Here is a 20,437-nt window from a genome sequence, read left to right as displayed (position 1 = left end):
GGGAGAGGTAGTTTTATAACGTTGTTAGTCTGTCCAAGGTGATAAGGAGTTATCCTGCGTAGTGGTCACTATCTCTTGCAGTATGTACCTCTTGCCAGTAGTCCAAATTAAATGGGAAGAAAGGGGAGAGGATGAGATATAGCGTCTTTACTGTGAGGGTGGTGAGACACGCACAGGTTTCCAAGAGAAGCTGTGGCTGCCCCATCCCTGGCAGTGTTCAAGGCCAGGCCCGATGGGGCTTTGAGCAACCTGTTCTAGTGGAAGGTGTCCCTGCCCGTGGGAGGGGATTGGAAGTGGGTTATCTTTAAGCTCCCTTCCAACCCAAACCATTCTGTGATAGATACAAGTTTGTACCTCAGCAAACACAAGCTCAGCTTTCCAAAAGCTAGGAGGTGGGTTGCCCTGGCTGAATGGGTACTTTGTGCATCAGCTTATTCCTTCTCTCTGCAATGAGAGAGAACCTAAACAGCACCTTAAGTTAAAGCTACGGAAGGGATGGAAAGTGCGTTTAAGCTTTGTCGTTCAATGCGCGATCTCACTGCTCGGGACTGACAGGAGCGCAGCCTCTGGCCGGTGATAGTCACTGCCCGCGCAGAAGAGGGCAGCTCCGCTCGTTACCCGTGACTGCCACCACGGCCAGGATACTCTCAGCCTGGCACTCCCGCCCGGCCACCCTCGTTGCGGCCCTTGCCCGCTCTGCCGGGACGGCCCATGCGCACTGCGGCGGCTCCGCTTGGCGCCGGCGGAAGCTCGCTCGTGTCCTTCCGGGCCGCGGGCCGGCGCTGGCGGAGGCGGGAACGCTGGAGGCCGGACTTAGGCGGGCCGGGGGCTGCCATGGACAGGTGAGGGGCGCGGGAGGTGTCTGCTGCCGGTGGGGCACAGGGGAGGGGAGGGGAGGTGTGGTGTGGTGTGGTGTTAAGCGACGCGTCCCCCTGCGGCGACCGCGGAGGAGCGGTGTGCGCACAGTGCGGGCTGGGGAGTGCAGCAGGGCTCGAACCGTTCCTGAGGGGTGTCGGAGGCTTTTATGTCGGCCGAGAGCTTTGACCCTTTGAAGTTTAATTTCTTCTGGAGTCCGTTTGTAGGTGGTGGTGGGTTGTTCGTGCAGCGGGAATGATGGAGCTGGGCCCTTGCAGGGCGCTTTGCGGGAGGGCCGGCCTCGGCAGCTGCAGCTGCGGCCTTTGCTCCCCGCCTCTAGCTTCTCCTCCCCGTTCTATCAGTTGTTCGCGATTTGTTACCCTTCTGCAAGACACGTGAGCTGTCTCAGTCTGGTGGTTTGTGTGTCTGAAGGAAAACGTCAAGTAACAAAACCATGTCATTCGTTCAGTTGGATTTTTCAGTCAAAACGTGAATTTCATACTGTTGCATCTCTTAATAGCTGGTTTTTTTTATTATTTTTTACTAAGAACGCGTCCGTTGTCGTGTAGGAGGAACAAAGTGTGTGTTTTCAAACAAACTCATTTTTCCCCAAGCTGAGCAGCATCCTAGGTGTTCTCTAGAGGAAACTAGACATCAGTGCTGGAACTGCTGATGACTTTATGCTTTGTTTAAGCTCCCAGCTGTGGAGGTACTTGAAGCAACAAGACAATCTTGCTCTATGTTCTGCTTGGATTCGCTGGCTTACCTTGTATCTTTGGTGCTGTTCTCTAGGAATGGTTATGAAGACAAGTTATCCCCCCGTGACACAGTGATGGTCAGACCTGGGCGGAAGCAAAGCTCTCAGAAAAGAGTTTCTGGTATCCTTTTCCTGAAAGATTGTTCGTTTTCTCTTTAATCTTTGCTTGCTGTGCTCACAAGGTGTCTGTATTTTTCCCACTGCTTTCATTTTGAGCATGTTTGGAATAGTTTTATAATGTACTGCAAGTTACTTTTTGGTTCGTACCTGTTGGAAGAGAAGAATGTATGCGTATAATGTGAAATAGAGAGGCATTCTGCAGCCAAAATTTTGCTGTTGAACTGTCTGTATTTTCCTCTTCTGTGTGTAGTCTGTTTTCCGTGTGGTGGTTTTGTGTGTTAAGAAGGAGAAAAGTTCCAAAACAAAACTATGATTGTAGTGTCTGAAAACTGCTGGAGAGGGATATTAGTGACTGACTGAAAGTGTGACTGGGATATCTGGGGGAGTTTTATTTACAAAAATACTGTATTGTCAGTGATATGATATGTTACTTGGCCTTTGCAGAAGAACTTAAAGATAAGCCAAAAGATGCAATTTTTTGTCTTTTCACAGAATAGCATTTCCTCTGAGTGGGATTTTTTTCTCTCCCTTCCTCTTCCCCACATTTTAGTCCCAAACCATGTGAAAGCTGTTGTAGTGATGGCTCAGAACAGATTATTCAAATAGACTTAGGGGAAGGAGTCGGGGTAGAATAGGGAAAGTAAGAGATTGTTGAAATGCTTGTATAGTCAGTTCTTGGCTACATATAGATTTATTGTTTTGATTATGAGTTAAATATGATTACAGGGATGTTGCATTGCCTGTGTCCTAAACTTGTGTCATCACATTCATGTGGTCTTGTGTTTCACAGTTTTTCGTGGGCTTATGAACTCAGGTTGATGTCAGCCCAGAGAACTATGTGAGCTGGAGCCAAATCCATCTCGGTTTTTTAAACTTAAGTTTTATTCAGTCTATTATATCTTAATTTTATGGTTTTATGCTCTTTTGCATGTATTGTGTTTCCAGAATATTTTGATTATTCAGTGTATCTTAACTTTCCATTCACAGTAATAGCAAGAGAAATTCACAGACACAGATCTAAATTTCCACAGAACTTTCCCCCCCACTTATATAGAATAAGAAAAAAATGCCATGTAATTTGAAAGTTAATGGAATAGTATTTTTTGGTTATGATAGCAAAGGAATCCAGTACATTTTCTTGTCCTTCTGGTTTTTGCAAGCAAAATAGAACCAGTGAAGTAGTGGCCCTGATTATATTGTGCCTAAGAATCGCGATGTTCTTGGGTGCTGATATGACATGGGATACTGAAGCTACTGAAACTTTGACACAACTCCTTCTTAGTAAACCAAACATAGAGCACTGAACCTAGTTGCTGACAGGCAGAAGTAAAGTAGAGAGACAGAGAGATTTTCTGTTCAAGTCATCAGCACACTGGAATGGAGAGAAACTTTTTTTTTTTACATGCATTCAGTCTCAGATTTTTGTATTGCTTAGCACAGAGCAGCTCCTCATAGGACAAAAGTATTTTCTTCAATCTGAGCAGTGAGGAGAAGCCCCAGATCTGGTATTCTCGTATCTCCAAACTTTACTTCTCAGTGTTCCTTTCAGCCCTCCAGCTTTTAAACTTTTAGTGAAACATTTTGTGACCTAACTCAGGCTTATGAATGGGATTTTCTGCTCCAGTCTGAATGACTAGATGTGTAATCCTCGTAATATTTGAGCTACAGCAAAATATTTTTCCTTTCCCAGTATTCATTTTGAACAGAGCCAAAAGCATGGTTTCTTAATTCGTTTATTAATCAGTTCTTGCATCCCTGGATGACTCCATTGGAAACATGACACCCAGAGGCCAATTGCTGTCCCGAACTCCCAGTTCATTGCATCGCCAGCCAGGTAAGGCTACTTTATTTCTTTAGTAAAAGGAATTATATGGTTGGACTTCAGAATTGATAACAGTTCATAAGGAGAAAGACATGGATGCACTGTAGTGGGTCCAGTGAAGCACTGCGAAGTTATTTAGAGGACTGGAGGATCTGACATATGAGGAGAAGCTGAGAAGAGCTGGGATTGTTTAGTCTGCGAAAGAGAAGGCTTGAGAGAATCTTGTCAATGTATATAAATACCTGGCAAGAGGGTAAAAGGCAGCCAGGCTCTTCTTGGTGGTGCTCAGTGAAAAGGCAATAAGCACAACAGGATATATTGGGAATTCTGTTTAAATGTAAGAAAAAATTTACTGTGGAGCTTATTGAATGCTAGAGCTGGTTGCCCAGATGGTCTGTGGAGTATCTGTCCTAGGAGATAGTCAGAGCTGATTGGAAACCAAACCTTGAAGATAACCAAAGCAACCTTTTCTACTTGACACTCCCTTGGGTAGGAGGGTTGGAGCAGCAGATCTCCAGAGGTTCATTCCAACCTCAGTGTGGTGGGTTGATGCTGACTGGACACCAGGTGCCCACCAAGCCATTCTGTCACTCCCCTCCTCAGCAGCACAATGCAGGGAAAGAAAATGTAAAAGGTTTGTGGGTTGAGGTAAGGACAGGGAGAGATCACTTGGCTATTTCTGTCATGGGCAAAACAGATTTGACTTGGTAAAATTGGTAATAAATTAATCAAATCAGAGTAGGGTAATGAGAAATAAAACCAAATCTTAAAACATCTTCCCCCCCCATCCCTCCCTTCTTCCCAGGCTCTGCCTCCTCACACTGAATGGCATGGGGACAGGGAATGGGGGTTGTGGTCAGTTCATCCCACTTCTCTGCTCCTCCTTCCTCCTCAGGGAAGGACTCTTCACACCCTTCCCCTGCTCCAGGATGGGGTCTTTTCCACAGCAGACAGTCCTCCATGAACTTGGAATATTGTTCCTCAGTTCAATAAGGACAGGGAGCTGCTGGAGAGAGTCCAGCACAGGGCAACTAAGATGATTAAGGGAGTGGAGCATCTCCGTTATGAGGAAAGACTGAGGGAGCTGGGTCTCTATAGTTTGGAGAAGAGGAGACTGAGGGGTGACCTTATTAGTGTATATAAATATATAAAGGGGGAGTGTCACGAGGATGGAGCCAGGCTCTACTCAGTGGCAAACAATGATAGGACAAGGGGTAATGGGTACAAACTGGAACACAAGAGGTTCCACTTAAACTTGAGAAGAAACTTCTTCTCAGTGAGAGTGACAGAACACTGGAACAGGCTGCCCAGGGAGGTTGTGGAGTCTCCTTCCCTGGAGACATTCAAAACTCGCCTGGACACATTCCTGTGTAACATTATCTAGGTGTTCCTGCTCTGGCAGGGGGATTGGACTAGATGATCTTTTGAGGTCCCTTCCAATCTCTGGCATACTGTGATACTGTGAAACTTCTCCAATGTGCGTCCTTCCCACAGGCTGCAGTTCTTCACAAACTGCCCCAGCGTGGGTCCCTTCCACAGGGTGCAGCCCTTCAGGAGCAGGCTGTTCCAGCTTGTGTCCCCCATGGGGTCACCAGTCCTGCAGCAAACCTGCTTCAGTGTGGGCTCCTCTCTTCACAGGGCCACAGACTCCATGGGTTGCAGGGGTACAGCCTGCCTCACTATGGGCACATTTTCTTTCTTTGTATGTCCAACATCACTTCATTTTCCATTTTCTCTCAAGTATTTATCTCTGATCTTCAGTATACATTACTTTCACATCTCAAGAGTTCAGGGAAGATTTGTGGTGAATGAAGATACATGCTAGTACAGGGACAGAAACCTTTGGTTCTTCAGCTTACTTGATCTGTGTAAAACGCGTGGAAAACTAAATCTGCCTATTGATACAAAGAATTCCAAGGTCCCTGTACGTGTTTGCAATGACCTTGCCCCCTTATAATTTGATGATCTTCTAGACTGGGAACATTCCAAGAAAATTCTGTTTACCTTGGACACCGAGGTGGGGGGGGGGAGGAGGGAGCAGAAACAAGCAAAGTGCCATAAACATTTGATCATCTGTTTCTAAACTGGATGGAGGCTGATGGAGATCCTGGGCCTGCTTTTTATTTGTGGTTGTATATGCTGTTGTGAGTGTCTTTGATGCCTTTGAATCCAGCAGTCCTCGAGTCCAGAAGGAAACATTAGTGATCTCAATGCTGACTGAAGTGGTCTTGTTATGAAGAACTGCTGCTGAGGTTTCTGCAAGCACTTTTTTCTCCAAATTCAATAACAAAATATTGGGACTGTGTTGTTCGCTCTATCACTGTTGACAAAACTCCTGATTTGGCTGTCACTGTCTTGCTGCAAACAAAGTTTTTAGATGTCTTCCCAGGCTGTTTGTGATTGATAAGAGGATCAAAGTAGCTACTATTTTCATGCAAATTCTGTACTCTTTGGGCTGTATGAAGGTCTGTTGTGGTGGAGCTCCCTGTTGTCAGTGTGGCATTTATCATCTTGCAAAGCAGTTTCTCTGGTTTTAGCATGGCTCAGATATTCCTGGCAACACTGGCCACTGCACTGATATGCAGGAGCATCTGGAGCAGATGCAGTGCTTGGTAGAGCAGACTTGTGATTGTCTTTTGTTTTAAGGGTTTGGAGACCAGTTTCAAAGAGAGACTGAAGATTTATCGCTCTTTATGCTCATGGTGTGTGTTTACCAGTGAACTCTGGCAACTGGAAGTGTGTCACGTGTTTGATGCATAATACGCACACATTCAACATGGTGTCAGACATATATCTGGAATGCTGCTGGACTTGAGAAGGAACTGAAATGACAATAGATAGGCTTTGTCTTTACATTTATATGTGCCCTACTTGAAAAACTAGGGCTTGAGTGTACTCCAGACTTGGTTACCAGGGTGTTTGTATAACTCCTGCGTAGGTAGTTGTGTAGATTATTAAGTTCCATTATTGATAGTTAACCTCTTTATTTCTAAGTTCTTGGGCCTAAGACTTGCTTTTCTTTCATAACTGATGTTTGTGCGTTTAGTACATGCCTTCTGATGGAAGGAAAATGAAGACAGACAAGAGCAAGTTACTTCATCAGGTTGGTTCGTCTGTTTCTTGTGTGACAGAGCCGGTTTCATAAATACTTCAGTCTGCATAAGATTTCTTTAGAGCTCCTTAATAGACCATAGCAGCCTTAAATACTTTTTGTTTTCAGAAAAGGTTCTCTCTCTCTCTCTCTCTTTTGGTTACAGCATTAACTCGAAGCTTCATGAAGCCATCAGACATGTCTGCCCTCCTGGGAACAGGAGGGCAATCTCCACTGATTCTACAAAGTCCTGGACTGTTTGGCAATCTGTCAGGGGTAAGAGAGAGCATCTTTTTCTCTTCTGTTCCTGTGAAACATATAAGAAACTACAAGCTTACACCTTCTTTGCACCAAGGACAACCTATGGGTGGTACAAGCTTGCTAGTACTACTCTTGTGGCTTGCTATTAGTATTATTTATTATTGTGGTTTTCTTTGAAATGCCATGAGGAGTTTTAAGGGTTTTAAGGACTTGCTAAGTACACCATGTTTGTTAAGCTAGTCCTTAGAACATCAGCTTGTACCTACAAAAATCCTGACTTTGCTTGTTTACAAATTCATCAAAGACAATTATTCTATGTCAGCAAGTTAAACCTCCGAATTTTATTTTAGTGCTCTGAAGTATTAGGCTTCACTTGGATGTTAAAGTTTGGACTTCAAATACCAAGCTCTTGACTTTTCAAATGGTGTTAATTATCTTCTGTCTTTGGAAAAATACTGATTAGAAAAGTTATCGGTGGGGACCTCTGAAGTATTTAATCTATGTTTATTTTTAAATGAACTTGAAACAAGCTAAGATGTCTCTCTATATGCACATTTTAGTTCATCCTCCCTTTTAGTTGTAGTTGTAGTTTGTTACAGCCCATTTGTTTCTGTAAATTATCAGGTTTTGGGGCCTAGTTGATCAGCATGATCATGGCAGGGGCACTCTTCCTCTGATTCAGAGCCTCTTGTCATTCTGTAACTAGTGTTTTGTGGAGAGGAATACGCTTTAGGTTAGCATTTAGTGCTTTGACTTGAATCCAGTTTAGATTATCGGGGGAAACTTGGAACTAGACGAAAGCTTTTGCAGGAGGGCAATGGAAAAAGGACTTAAAATTATGTCTTGTGGAAATTTACTTGCTGGTAGATAAGAACACCCATCAGCCCTTTTTGCGTTTCCCACAGAGACCTGATAGGATTTTACTGGAACCGAGTTTCTTGTTATTTTTACTCTGCAGTTGGAGTGCTATAGCGTTCTGTTCTGCTTGGCCAAAGGGCAGTAATGGCAGAGAGATTAGGCAAGAGGAATACTGTGGGTAGAAACTGGGGCATAAAAGGAAGAATAACAGGTATATGTCCACAGTTTTTGGATATGCTGAAGAGGCTGCCACAGGCAATGTTATGGGGTTCCCTTTTTGTGGTTTTCTGGGTAGGACCATTTTAAGAGTCTGGAAAAAAATCAACCACTGGCGCATCTAGCTCTTTGTTTAGCATTAGCTGCTGATGAGAAGACAATTGCTGTCGTGGAAACAACTACAGGAAGCTGACCTGTCAGTGCAGTGTATATATAGTCTATCTTCTGGTTTGGCCATTTTGCTGCTCTGATGTCAGATAAGGTATCAAATACCTCCCCTGAAATAGCCCCCACAAGGTATAGGTACATCTTTATTTCCCCCTGTAATATTCTGATACTTGCTATTATTTTAAACATATATTGCTTCATTTGTTCAGATAGTTTTGGTCCTTTCCAACCCTAACTATTCTATGACTCTATGATTCTAAGGTTGAAAGACTGGTAAATGGTTCTGATTCAAGTTTTAACTATTTTACTTAAATTCTCACAGCTGCTTTACAACATAGTCAGTGTTACTATTGTTTTACTTTGAATGCCGAAATAGTAAGTAAACATTTACCATAATAGATTTGTTTTAAAATGAAAAGTGATACATGATGTTTTAAAGTGGATGGTCTTCTTAGATTAGCTGCTACTTTAGTTATTTCCTGAAGAAAAAGAAATTTGAGAATTTCTGTTTTCTAGATTAAAATTTAGCTTTTCAGAGCTGTTTGCTACAGGCTTGTAATAGAGGTTGCTATTTTTTTCCTTATGTTCTTGTTAATGCTTTTAGTTGGATGAAAGTAGCTGGACAATGGCACTCTCCCCTCAGCAGACAGGAATGTTTGCAAATCTGGACATGTCCAATATGACAGACAATGTCACTATGAGCGCTGTGCTGCTGCGTGAGGATGACCCTGGGGAAGCGGGTGAGACAATCTGAAGTTGTCATCGTAATTGCCCATAGTTTTTGTGTGTGGAATATAAACATCTATTTGTTCTTTTTTTTTTATGTATTCTTTTTCTGACATTTCTTTGTTAAAAAGAATCTAGTTTAAAAAGTTCAGCAAGTGAATCTCTTCCAGTTATTGGAGTTTTGATAGTTTGTGTCATCTGTGAAACCTAATGGCACAGATGGGATGCTCTGGTGATGTAAGGCACAAACTGGATTAGTTTTGTGGAGATACACAAATGAGTTTGTTGTTAAAAGTTGCACAGATGACAGATTTACAACAAAAGTTCTGTAATTATTTTACTTACAGGTTCTGTGAATCTTACTGTCTTAGCTGAGAAGTTCTTCTGATTTTATAGCACATAAATAGTACATATCATCATTGTCCTCATTTAGATTTACAAAAGATGAGATGCCTTATCAGAAGGATTTTTTTGTAGTCTGTTTGGTTGGGGGTTTTTAGCAGGTTGTGTCTAATATGGCTGTTCCTTCTTTCATCTGTTGTAGCTACTATGAGCATGTACTCAGATTTTCTACATTCCTTCCTGAAGCATACATCAACTACCATTTTCGATCTTGTGGATGAGTATGAAAGTATTTGTAACAATCAGGTAAGTAGTTTGCCTGGGGGTTTTATTTACCTTATTTTACAGTCCCTTCCCAAAGTAGTATTGCCAGTTTTCTTCAAGCAGAAAGTCAAAGTGCTTCACATAAATGCTTTAAATCTTCCAGCTGGTTGCAGTCTTATGAGTCACTGAACACTAGTATTGAATAGCATCCCTCTTGCCTCGTACACTACTTTGGCACAGGAATACCCATTGTGTAGCTTGCTGAATACTAAAAATGTCATCTGGCTGCCATTCCACTATATGTGTCAAGTGACAATAAACATTAGCAGATGTATAGATTTAATTTTTTTTGTGTTATAATAATAAGCTGGATTAAAACATACTTATTTCTGTCGGGTATAAATAAATAAAATCATTATGATGCTTTAAGAGTTGTCTGCTACGTTACTAACAAGCTGGCAGTCGCGAGCTCAACATTAGCTTGAATGTGTCTGCTTTTAGACACAGTTCTATATTTGATTGGCTGTTGATATGACAGTTCAGCAGGGATTGACAGTTTGAGAGGAAGAAATGATGCTGCTTTTATCAGTAAGTGTTGTTCAGAAGAGAAGAGTGGACAAATCATTTTCTTTTTAAGAGACTTCATACCTGTGTCTGTGTTAAGAAAATGCATTCCTGCCCTGTTTTGTGCAAATCGGTTGTTGGGACTGAGTTAGGGGATGCTGAGGTGTGTACCACAATAGTGTTCTCAAGTGGCAAGCAGACAAGAGAAGGGGAAATAAATGTGAACTTGATTATTTTGTGAGGTGGTGGAACTTCTGAGCTGAAATGGAAGTATCTTCAATTTCTCCTGTTTGAGAACATGGATACAATCTACAAGATTGTGGAACATAGAGTGGTTGTTTTAAGATGTGGAATCTAGGGGGAGCTGATTGTATGTTGGCACAGACCTACAAAAGTAAAGTGAAGGATGCTGCTCCAAGAGCTGGCTTTGATATTGCTATCAGGGCTTAGAATGGGGGTGGAGAGACAGCCCTGAGCTCTCATGCTGCCTCTCATCTGTGCCCTGAGATCAGCCCAGTGGCTCCTAGCAGCCATGAACTCTTTTCCTATTTTATGGAAGGTAATAGAAGGGAACAGAAAATCATGTTCCTCTCTTGCATCATGATGGCACACCTCATTCTGTTTTCCAGATCTGTTGTTCAGCTCCCACTTAAAAATTGATGAATAAATTGATACGTGACAGTTTGGGTACTCCTAAAACCTAAGAGTTTGAGGTTGTTCTCAGAAGTAGTAGGAGCTTTGGAACTAGCTACTGATGGAGAATATTTATTGTCTAAGTTTTCCTCATGAGAAATAAAGCAGAAGATAATAGAATTTCTTTTTGGTGATACTGTAAGTTATGTGGTAAGCAACAGTTCAGGTTTCCTCATTTAACGGAACTAGAAAGGAAAGGGTATCTGTCAGGCACTGATAAATGCAGTTGCAAAGACCAGTAGGGCCGACCTTATGTTTGATATTGATGTGTATGGGGAAAAAAATTTAGGAATTGTGGTGGGTTTTTTTGTTTGTGGTTTGGGTTTTTTTCCCCAATGGTTCTCTCCCTCCCAGTCTTTTGGTGCTTCTTAATTGAGCAACATAAGCTGGTTTTATCCTGGCTTTGTACAGTGCATTTTAAAACAAAGCTAGTCTCTTGGTTTATGGCTTTTAGGCTGTGGTAATATTATTTTTATTAATAATAAAGGAAATCTGTGATGTGAAGCATCATCTACCTGTTTTGAAGAGATGGTAATCACAAACTTGGTTATTGAAAGCATTCAGGGTAATGAAAAGATTGCCGTAAGGGATGGACTATATTACTGTATTAATGTAAATGTATACATTTATTTACCTCAGGTGAACATACTGGGGAAGATAGTTTATCGGGCAGCTCCTGGACAGCAAAAGTTTTCAAAAACTGCCAGTGTCTTGTGGCTTCTCAAGCAGGAGATGGTGACTTGGAGACTCTTGTCCTCACTTTATAGGTAAGTCCTTTGAAAAGCACGTGATGGTTTTGCACTGAGCTTACTTTCTTGGAGATATATATATATATATATTTTTAATGAATTTATAAATATGGAGTGAAGCAGTAAGTATTAATCTGTTTATGGAACTCAGTGCTGATATATATGTCGATTATCTATTTACAGGCATGAAAATTGTAAATGGGCCTATTGCTACCTTTGCAAAATCAAGTATTTTTTAAAAAGAATGCTTTTGTAAAGGTGTTTTTAAGTATTTTCCATTGTGGTGTCCCTGCCCATGGCAGGGGGTTGGAACTAGATGGTCTTAAGGTCCTTTTCAACCTAAACCATTCTATGATTGTGCATTCCACTGAAGTTTCTCAGCTTTATTTTAATCATTAACTTTTTGCATTTTTATTTCTAGAGATAGAATACAGTCTGCACTGGAAGATGAAACTGCATTTGATATCACAGTAAGCTTGGACTTTTATTTAAAGTGGTATAAGAAGCTAAATACAAGCTAAGTGCTTGTATTTTAAGTTTTACAGTCACAGTATTGCAGTCACTCAAAATCCAAAGGTCAAAAAATGTAAACAAAAAATGAGGCTGATTTGATTTTTATCAAGACAAATATTAAATCATTCCATATATTGACAAGTGAATTTAAATATTCCATGGTAAAGAGAACATGCTAGTGTAAAAATAAATAAATGTACTGTATTTACTTCAGTATTCCCCATACACTTGGAAAATTCACTGGAAATAACTATTTTGTTTTAAAAGTTGCATCAGTAGCTGTAGTGTTCCCGAAGGTCAAAGATAATTTTGCTTTGCTTAAAACAACATGTGGTCTCAAGCTGTCTGGCCTTTGCAATCCTGATTCCAATTTATCTCAAGAGAAATGAAAATTTTTTAGCATTCTTGTTTCAGCTGTAGTCATCTTGTCTCTGTCAATACAGTGCTTCCAGCCTTAGCTGCCAGATTATGCTTACAAAGACAAAACAATAAGTGACTCTGCCTCTGTAAAATTTATGATTGCAGTTGCTTTTTTTCTCAGTCATAAAATAGCTTCCTCTAGGATTCCTGCTGCTAAGTTGTCACTATTAAATTAAACACTGTTGTGCCAAAATCCAGTCTTCTTCTGCCTGTGTTTTTTTAGGAAAATGTATCTTCTCTTCTTTTTGTTGCAAGCCTAATAGAAGCTAAACTAATGCAGGAGAGCAGATAGAAAGATCAGGGTTCTGGGGTTGGGATTTTTGATTCCGAGTTTGTTTTTTTTTTTCACTTGTTTATTTTAAGTGTGCATATGGGCTTGGAAAATGTCGTCATGTGTCATCTTTTTATGTTTACAGTAATAAGTGGGATCTAGAATAATATGAGTGCAGTCAGTGGAATCAATGGGTATGCTATTTAGAATCTTTCTGTGGTCCTACATTTGTGAATTGTATTCTGAATCTCATCTTTAAAATTTTCAGTGTAACTGGATATAAAATATCATCCAAATAAAACAAATATATAGTGTTACCCATTTTTATAAAGGGGGTAGAGAAGAGGTAGCAAACTGAACTTGCAGCAAGTTTGCATTAGTATGTGTTTAGTTTGGTATTCATGGTTTTACTTCATGGAAAAGAAAACATGCCATAATAATCAACTTTTTTCTTCAATAGGTTTTAACTGCTAGTGAAAAAACAAATGTAGACAACTTGTTTCAGAAAGATTCACTTGTCCGACAAAGCCAGGTATGGTGGAAGGTGTTCTAAGATGAGAATGGAAATAGCTGTGTAGACACTCAAATATTTGCAACATTAATGCTTTATGCACTTTTAAAAGTTGTTTCTAATACTTTTTTATATTCACTGAAGTGTGTTATTCTTTGTATGCCTTAAAAATAATGCTTCTTAGTTTCTAAAGATCAGATATGTTTTTCAGGCAGGCTTGGAGATGATGGAAGGCTGACAGCAATTTCCATTTGGAGCATGTTATTGTTGATGTGATTAATAAACTGTTAAGTAGCACTATAGTAACTGTAGCATCTAGTGAGAAACGGAGATCAAGTACCCAAACAACCTTCATGTTGGATACTTAAAATCAAATTGTAATATTTGTCAGGATGCGTATGCCTTTGATTACTGTTTAGATAACAGGTAGATCCAGAGATGAGAGGAAGGCAGTTAAAATTTTATTTGTTAAATGTTTGTTTTCAAAATGCAATTTGGTTTTATTCCAGCTGGTGGTAGATTGGCTGGAGAGCATTTCCAAGGATGAAATTGGGGACTTCTCTGATAATATTGAGTTTTATGCAAAATCAGTATATTGGTGAGTCAGACTTCCCTTGATTATATCTATACTTCCATCAGGTGTAAAATTCACAGGTACAGACACAGAATCACTCTTAAAAAGAAGTGAACTTTTTAAAGCTATTCAGTTTATTCACTTCTTTTTCTTTAAATTCTTCTATGTAAAAATTGAGGTTTTCTATCCACCTGCTGAAGTATTTCTTCTCAAAAGTCAGTTACTGCTTTTGGGAGACAAGGATAGAAGGAAAATTATCAAAGCAATTCACTTTAATCTTAACCTGGATGCAGATTTGATTCTTTTATAGTAAGGCACAATAAGAGAGGGTCACCTTATGATCAGCCTGTTGTTTACACTGGATAAAATCATGTTTTTTTCAGGTGGTCACTTCCTTGGCTTTAATTTTTGCCTGTTTAACTTCTTGTTGTCACTTTAAGTCATTGACCCTTCACCGGAAGCTGATGTTGTCATCTTTATTATCAATGATGGGGTTTAGGGCAGAAAAAAACAAAGACTATCTTTCATGCTAGATGCCTAGAATAAACCAGAGAATACAGGCTTTTGGAATCATACATTCTTCCTAAGTTGAATTTCTGTCTTAGACTGATGTTATAGTGAATGCTAGTGGGAAATTTTCCTCGTGCGGAAATTGATTCATAATTAAATACATGAATGACTGAAATAATGGATGCTTTTAAAGGAAGTAAAAAGTATGTGAATTGATTCTAATAATATACTTCTTGTGAAATGTTGTGTTTTCACAACAGTAATGCAGTCCATTGGTAAACCAACCCAAATGTCTGTCACTTCTTTAACCATATTCTAGGTAACAAAAAATATCTTTCAATATTTGTGGCTTATTAAAAGATGCTTGCTTAAAAAAAAAAACAACAAACGTTTTTCTGAAAAACATTTCACTTCTCTCAGGGAGAACACACTACACACCCTGAAGCAGCGACAGTTAAGTACATACATTGGGAGTTCTCGCGCTCTGGTAACAGAGCTGGTAAGTATTATTTAAAATAAGGTTTGATTTCACAATGGGTTAGAGAAAGCATATATGCTGTTTTCACAGCCTTCTGCCAGTTTTTAGATGGTTGTATTATCCAAAAGTAGTTGTACTATTTCAAAATCAGTACAGAAATGAGGCTTGGCACCTTTGGAGTTTTCCGGGGGGATCTGTCCACTTCTCTTCCAGCAGTCATGTCCATATCCTCACCCCTCTTCACAAGTACCTGTGGTCTATTTGGTGAAGTAAATGGCTTTATTAGTACTTTTTATGTCTGAAACGAACCCATATTCCTTACTAGAAAAGCTTATATGATTGTTTGGAAGCCCTTGCAGATAAGGGCATGCTGTCTTTATACAAGAACTAGTACAAGGAAGCCAAGTCCTGATGGGATTCCTTGATAGCTACTGTAGCAAAAGGTAATGGGGAAGTCAAGGAAAGAAAGGACTGTCCAGTAGAACAACGTAATGAATTGCCTCAGTGACAGCAAAGCACTTACAGAAGATTAATTCAGTTGGGGAGTGATCTGAGATATTGACTGGCTTGGGAAAATTTGTTTGGATTAAATAGAAGCAAGTACAGATGTTATGAAAAGCCTTCTCAGTCAGAAGGTGGAGTAGAGAGGCAGAAGGGGAGAGGATGTTTGACAGAAGAATTGGAAGAGGGGCAAAAAACAAAGTGGAGTAAATAAAGAAATTGCAGTGGCACCTTCTGATAGGAACAATGACAGAAGAGGAACAGAACAAACGAGAGGAAAAACAGGAAAGTGCCATGCTAGATGTTACATGGGTTGTGCAGATTGTTGTGCCAACGTGAAAAAGTGACTCCAAGTTACAAAACAGGGCTGGAAATCATTGGAAGAGGCATAATAGGCATTGTGTGGATGAATGATCACCTTTTTCCTCACAGGATCCAGATGCTCCTATCAGACAGAAACTGCCACTGGATGATTTGGACCGAGAAGATGATGCGAGGTTATTGAAGTATCTCTTCACTCTCATCAGAGCAGGCATGACAGATGAGGTAAGCTGCAGAAAGTTACAGTATCTTCTTGGTTAACTACTGTAACTTATTTTACATCTTACTATTAAAGCTAAGGAAAAGCTCTATACTAAAATGTCTGTTTAAATGTGGCTTGTGAATTAATTTTCAATTTATTATCAGTGCTGACAGAGATGGGCTGCTAAATCAGTGTTTTAATAAAATCTTGCATTTAGTTATGTAATTTTGGAGTATAGAGTAAATGTTATGGAAAAAAATGTTGCATGGTTTTTTGGCTGTCAGACTTTTTTTTCACTGTAGTGGCTTTATAATCTCTAATAATCAGTGGCTTCCTTCTAGGTGTAGATTACGTATTATGGAGGAGCTCTTTCCTGTGAGGGTGTTGAGGCACTAGAACAGGTTGCCCAGAAAAGCTGTGGCTGCCCCATCCCTGGAAGTGTTCAAAGCTAAGCAGAACAGGGCTTAGAGCAACCTGGTCTAGTGGAAGATGCCCCTGCCTCTGGCAGAGGGGTTGGAACTAGGTGGTCTTTAAGGTCCCTTCCAACCCAAACCATTCTATGATATTATTAGAGTAGAACATTGGCAATTTTAGCTAGAGAGAGAGGTTTGATGTATGTTTTTCTTAGAAATAGCGTTAAAGTAAGCACACTTTACTGCTCTGCTCCTCTGTTCCCTTGGGTATATGATCTGAGTGGAGCTGCGGGAGAGAGTCAGGCCTATTTTATCACATTGTTGTATAAACAGTTGCAATGGCACATCTGGAGAAGTGTCCCAGGACTGAGAACTGGGCACCAGTGCACAAGCTTCATAGGCTAATGCTGCCATCAGAATAAACATAGTTATTTACAATGGTTATTCCTACTAGTTAAAATAACCTTTCTTTCTTTCTTTCTACCCTTCATTTTCTTACCTTTGCTGTTTGGCAGGGTCTTCAGTGGTGAAAACTCTGATAGACTTGATCTGAGTATTACAGAAAGCATGTTATTATCCTCCATTAATTCTTTCACTATAAGTCTGCTTGTTCCCTCACCTTGGAGAGTATCTGATGTGTATACTTTGTATTAATCCTTAGCTGAGTAACAGCCAGGCAATTTCAGTCCTAAAGCTGTTCTGAATAACAATCCCCAGTTGTGAAGTGACTTTCATGGTTTAATCATGTAAATACTTGTATTGTGGTGCTGTTTAAAGGCTTCAGCTGGAAACCAATTCCCTTACGCTAGGCTCTGTATATATATAATGACATATGAGTAATGGGAGGGGAAAAAAAGGGACTTGAAATTCTTGTATCCAAGACCTTAGACGTAGAAATCTGGTTACTTGCTAGTATTCTGTTCCAGCATGGTGCACGTCTATTTATTTTCTGATATAGGCACATCAGCATATTGCTGCAGGGCAACATGAATATAAATTTGCAGCATCAGTTGTTCTGCAGTCACTATTGTGATGTCCCTACTGTCTGATAAGCATGAAGAGGGTTATTTGCTACTGAAAGAGTAAGTCAAAATACTTTGAGTTTAATCTGAATTAAGAATGAACCTCTGTTCATTTACTGTACAATGGGTAATACACAGCAGATAAACTAGAACAACTTGCTTTTCTGTTCTCTAAATTTACAGTTTGTCACCATTCCCCAAATGGCTGAATGCTTGCAGCCTTCCAGTGTGAAAAGAACAGGATTTGGCTAAACAAGCCAAGACTGTATATTGCAATTTCTGTATGTTCATACTGTTTTGTCAGTCCTGGAACAGTACCAGCCAGACGTATTAGATAATCTTTAGCTGATTGTTCCCCCCACACCAGGGGTGTGGGATTGGGATAATTGTAGGTAAGTGGTTTTGTACAGTTCCTGTTCTACTTTCCATGCTATTCAAAATAGCTTTGAATACCTGTTTGTGCTACTGCACAGACTATTGAACATCATTATGGGAAAGGTGGGATTGCTATTTTTAGAAGTGCATGAGGGGTTTGGAAGGCTAAGTTAACTGGAAAAGTAGATGACTGCATGAAGACATGGATTATACATCTAAGCAGCAAGATGACGCCTTAAACTAAACTTATCAAAAGGATGCGTAACAGCTGTTTCAAGCTAGCAAAGATGAGACTGTATTTCATATATTACTATAAATACTGACTGAAAAGCTGTTTAGTGAAAAAAACAACACTGGCATTTTATTTACTTTGAAATCTTTCAGTTGTTTCAAGTTTAAGGTTCTTTGTGCTTGTTTTATAGTAGAATCTCCACACATTATTTTAATACTGTTCACATTTTTAAAGGAGGAGCTGATGCTTTTCTAAGCTTCAGGTCTGTTGCTGAGAAAATCCATTCTTTTTCAGGCACAGCGCTTATGCAAACGATGTGGTCAGGCCTGGAGAGCTGCAACTTTAGAAGGATGGAAATTATACCATGATCCTAACATAAATGGAGGTACCTACTTCAAAGTGCATTTAAGACAGATGTAAAAACAGGGCTTTCTTTTAATACCTGTCTGTGGCAAAGAGAAACAGCTCTTTCCTTTCACCTGAAGAGCCTCTTTTGTATTTAAAATATTTATCATGTCTGTTGAACATATGAAAACAGAATATGAAATTACTTTAGTTGAAGGTGTGAGTTCACTTAAAGTGCAAAAGTCGCTTTCTTTTTGAAAATCAAGCATAATCATAAAGTAGTAGGTGTCTCAGAGGTCCAGACAGACTTTTTCTACCTCCATATAATATTTCGGTCTGTATTTTCTCAACACCTGACTTGTGCTACCTGCAAACATTTTGTTGCTTACAGGCTCAAAAGTTGGACACTGTATCCAGCTTCAGAAAAGTATAGTAAGACTAAAGTTCAGCAAACGTGAATGCAGGAAAAAGAGATGCTTTTAAAATACTTGAAATTTGTTAAGTTACCCTTCTCTTTGGTCTCAGGGTTCCTTGCACACTCTCCTATTTATAACACAGTACCTTGCTTCTCTCTATGCTGAGGACAGCAGGATTTAGCAAAGAATTTAAGACTGTGTCTAAGTGTTATACATAGCTGGATCTGGAAGGCATAATGCTTTCATGGTTTTCAAATCCTGATCTGTTTATCTGCATGCTCCATCAATGTCCTAGCCTTGTTTTGAGTAGTACCCGCCTAGCCTGCTGCTGTGTGAGGTTTAATTCATGCCTCATGCAGATGCATGCAGAATAGCAGCACTGAAGCAGTGACCTTTATTTGGAAGGTTGTATTCCTTAAGATGTAAAAATTATTTTTCTCCTTAGCTTTGTGTTTTCCAAATGTAAACACTGTAGATATGTTATGGTCAGAAACATTATTTTCTTCAAGACTAGATAACAACTAAGCTTTCAGGATGCTGTAACTTTTAAGTTGCGCGTTTACCAAACTTCCCAGAAAAGCTGCCTTGTGGTCCTTGTTGTTGAAAGCATTGAAAGGCTTTGGGAAAAGTTCCAAAGGGATTGAAGTAGGGTTAGTAACAGAAAATAGGCTTTAGCTTCTTACTGCTTTCTCTTTCTTAATAGCACCCTTTTCTTCCTCCTTTTTTTCCTTAATCCTCCTTCACATGTAGGGGAAGAGCTCGAGCCTGTTCAAGGGAATCCATACAGGTGCATTTGGAAAATAAGTTGTTGGCGTATGGCTGAAGAGGTAAGATAATGCTGAGTTGCTTGATGTATTATTATTGTAAATTTGAACCTTTCTGAGCTCTGTAACATTCTAAGTAAACCTGCCCCCTCTGCTTATAGGACTTATAGTTAATGTTTCCAAGAGGACTTCTGAAATAATGTATTTCTGTCTGGCAGTGAGAAATCTGGATGATGAGCACCAGTTTTTCAGGCTTAGGAAATGTCTGGCTTTTTTTTATTCAGTTGAAAGTGAAACTGCTGATACTGGCTTTTGGCTTGACTTAATTGAATGGGAAAGGAAAACCATTGCTTTGTTTCCAGGTCAACATAAAGTTAACTTACAAGAAGATACCAGTGGAAAGATGCAAAGGGAAAGTCACCTGCTATTCTTATTTTGGCTCTGGATGTGTTCTGTGATTTTTCCAGCTTTTCTTGGAAAACTGCTAGCTGAAACATTTTGTAGTGGATTAATCTCTAATAAAATGTAAAGTGACAAGAAAACTTGCATGCTTTTAAAAGTTACATAGTGTTTTTAATGTTTATTTTAGGAGCAGTTTAATAGGTATGAGAGGGCAATCTATGCTGCACTGAGTGGAAACCTGAAACAGGTATGTCACACCTCCTGGCATTTTTTTATGTGTAACAGGGACATCATCAGAAATACTGCAATTACTGGTTATTGTACTTTTAAAGATCTAATAAAAAGGACAATAGCAAATATTGCCGCTTGAGTATATAATGTTCTTGTAGGATTGATGTGCATTAAATATACAATAGACTTGTCTTATTACTGCTAACTTCTAGTATGAGCAGTTCTAATGTTGTTTCAGTTATTTCCTAGTTAAGTATTATTTAAGAGCATTTATAGTCACTTTCCTGCTCGTGCACAGTATTCTTATAGATGAGTTGGCATATTAAAAAATTATTCTGTATCTGAATTTCATTATCAGTAGGCTGAGAAAGTTGGGGCTGTTCAGCCTGGAGAAGAGAAGGCTGCATGGAGACCTCATAGCAGCCTTCCAGTATCTGAAGGGGGCCTACA

At 39.8% G+C, this 20,437-nt stretch overlaps 1 protein-coding gene across 1 annotated transcript in view; it reads left to right on the top strand.

Moving 5' to 3' along the window:
- The first annotated feature begins 732 nt into the window (after positions 1 to 732).
- NUP107 (nucleoporin 107) overlaps positions 733 to 20,437 on the top strand; it is a 29,807-nt gene continuing 10,102 nt past the window's right edge. The window contains exons 1-15 of the mRNA XM_061467144.1: positions 733 to 842; positions 1,648 to 1,733; positions 3,477 to 3,566; positions 6,806 to 6,921; positions 8,753 to 8,888; positions 9,419 to 9,522; positions 11,377 to 11,504; positions 11,908 to 11,956; positions 13,151 to 13,222; positions 13,711 to 13,799; positions 14,706 to 14,784; positions 15,697 to 15,810; positions 18,124 to 18,214; positions 19,341 to 19,417; positions 19,944 to 20,003. Of these exons, the coding sequence (XP_061323128.1) occupies positions 835 to 842; positions 1,648 to 1,733; positions 3,477 to 3,566; positions 6,806 to 6,921; positions 8,753 to 8,888; positions 9,419 to 9,522; positions 11,377 to 11,504; positions 11,908 to 11,956; positions 13,151 to 13,222; positions 13,711 to 13,799; positions 14,706 to 14,784; positions 15,697 to 15,810; positions 18,124 to 18,214; positions 19,341 to 19,417; positions 19,944 to 20,003 (1,299 nt within the window). The 5' untranslated portion in view covers positions 733 to 834. The remainder of the gene's footprint in view (positions 843 to 1,647; positions 1,734 to 3,476; positions 3,567 to 6,805; positions 6,922 to 8,752; positions 8,889 to 9,418; positions 9,523 to 11,376; positions 11,505 to 11,907; positions 11,957 to 13,150; positions 13,223 to 13,710; positions 13,800 to 14,705; positions 14,785 to 15,696; positions 15,811 to 18,123; positions 18,215 to 19,340; positions 19,418 to 19,943; positions 20,004 to 20,437) is intronic.

The sequence above is a fragment of the Pezoporus flaviventris genome, unplaced genomic scaffold, assembly GCF_033815535.1.
Source record: "Pezoporus flaviventris isolate CSIRO_AGI_PZ_B2104156 unplaced genomic scaffold, CSIRO_AGI_Pfla_v1 ptg000045l, whole genome shotgun sequence".
NCBI classification, from domain to species: Eukaryota; Metazoa; Chordata; class Aves; order Psittaciformes; family Psittacidae; genus Pezoporus; species Pezoporus flaviventris.
This window is presented reverse-complemented; position numbering and strand designations above follow the sequence as displayed.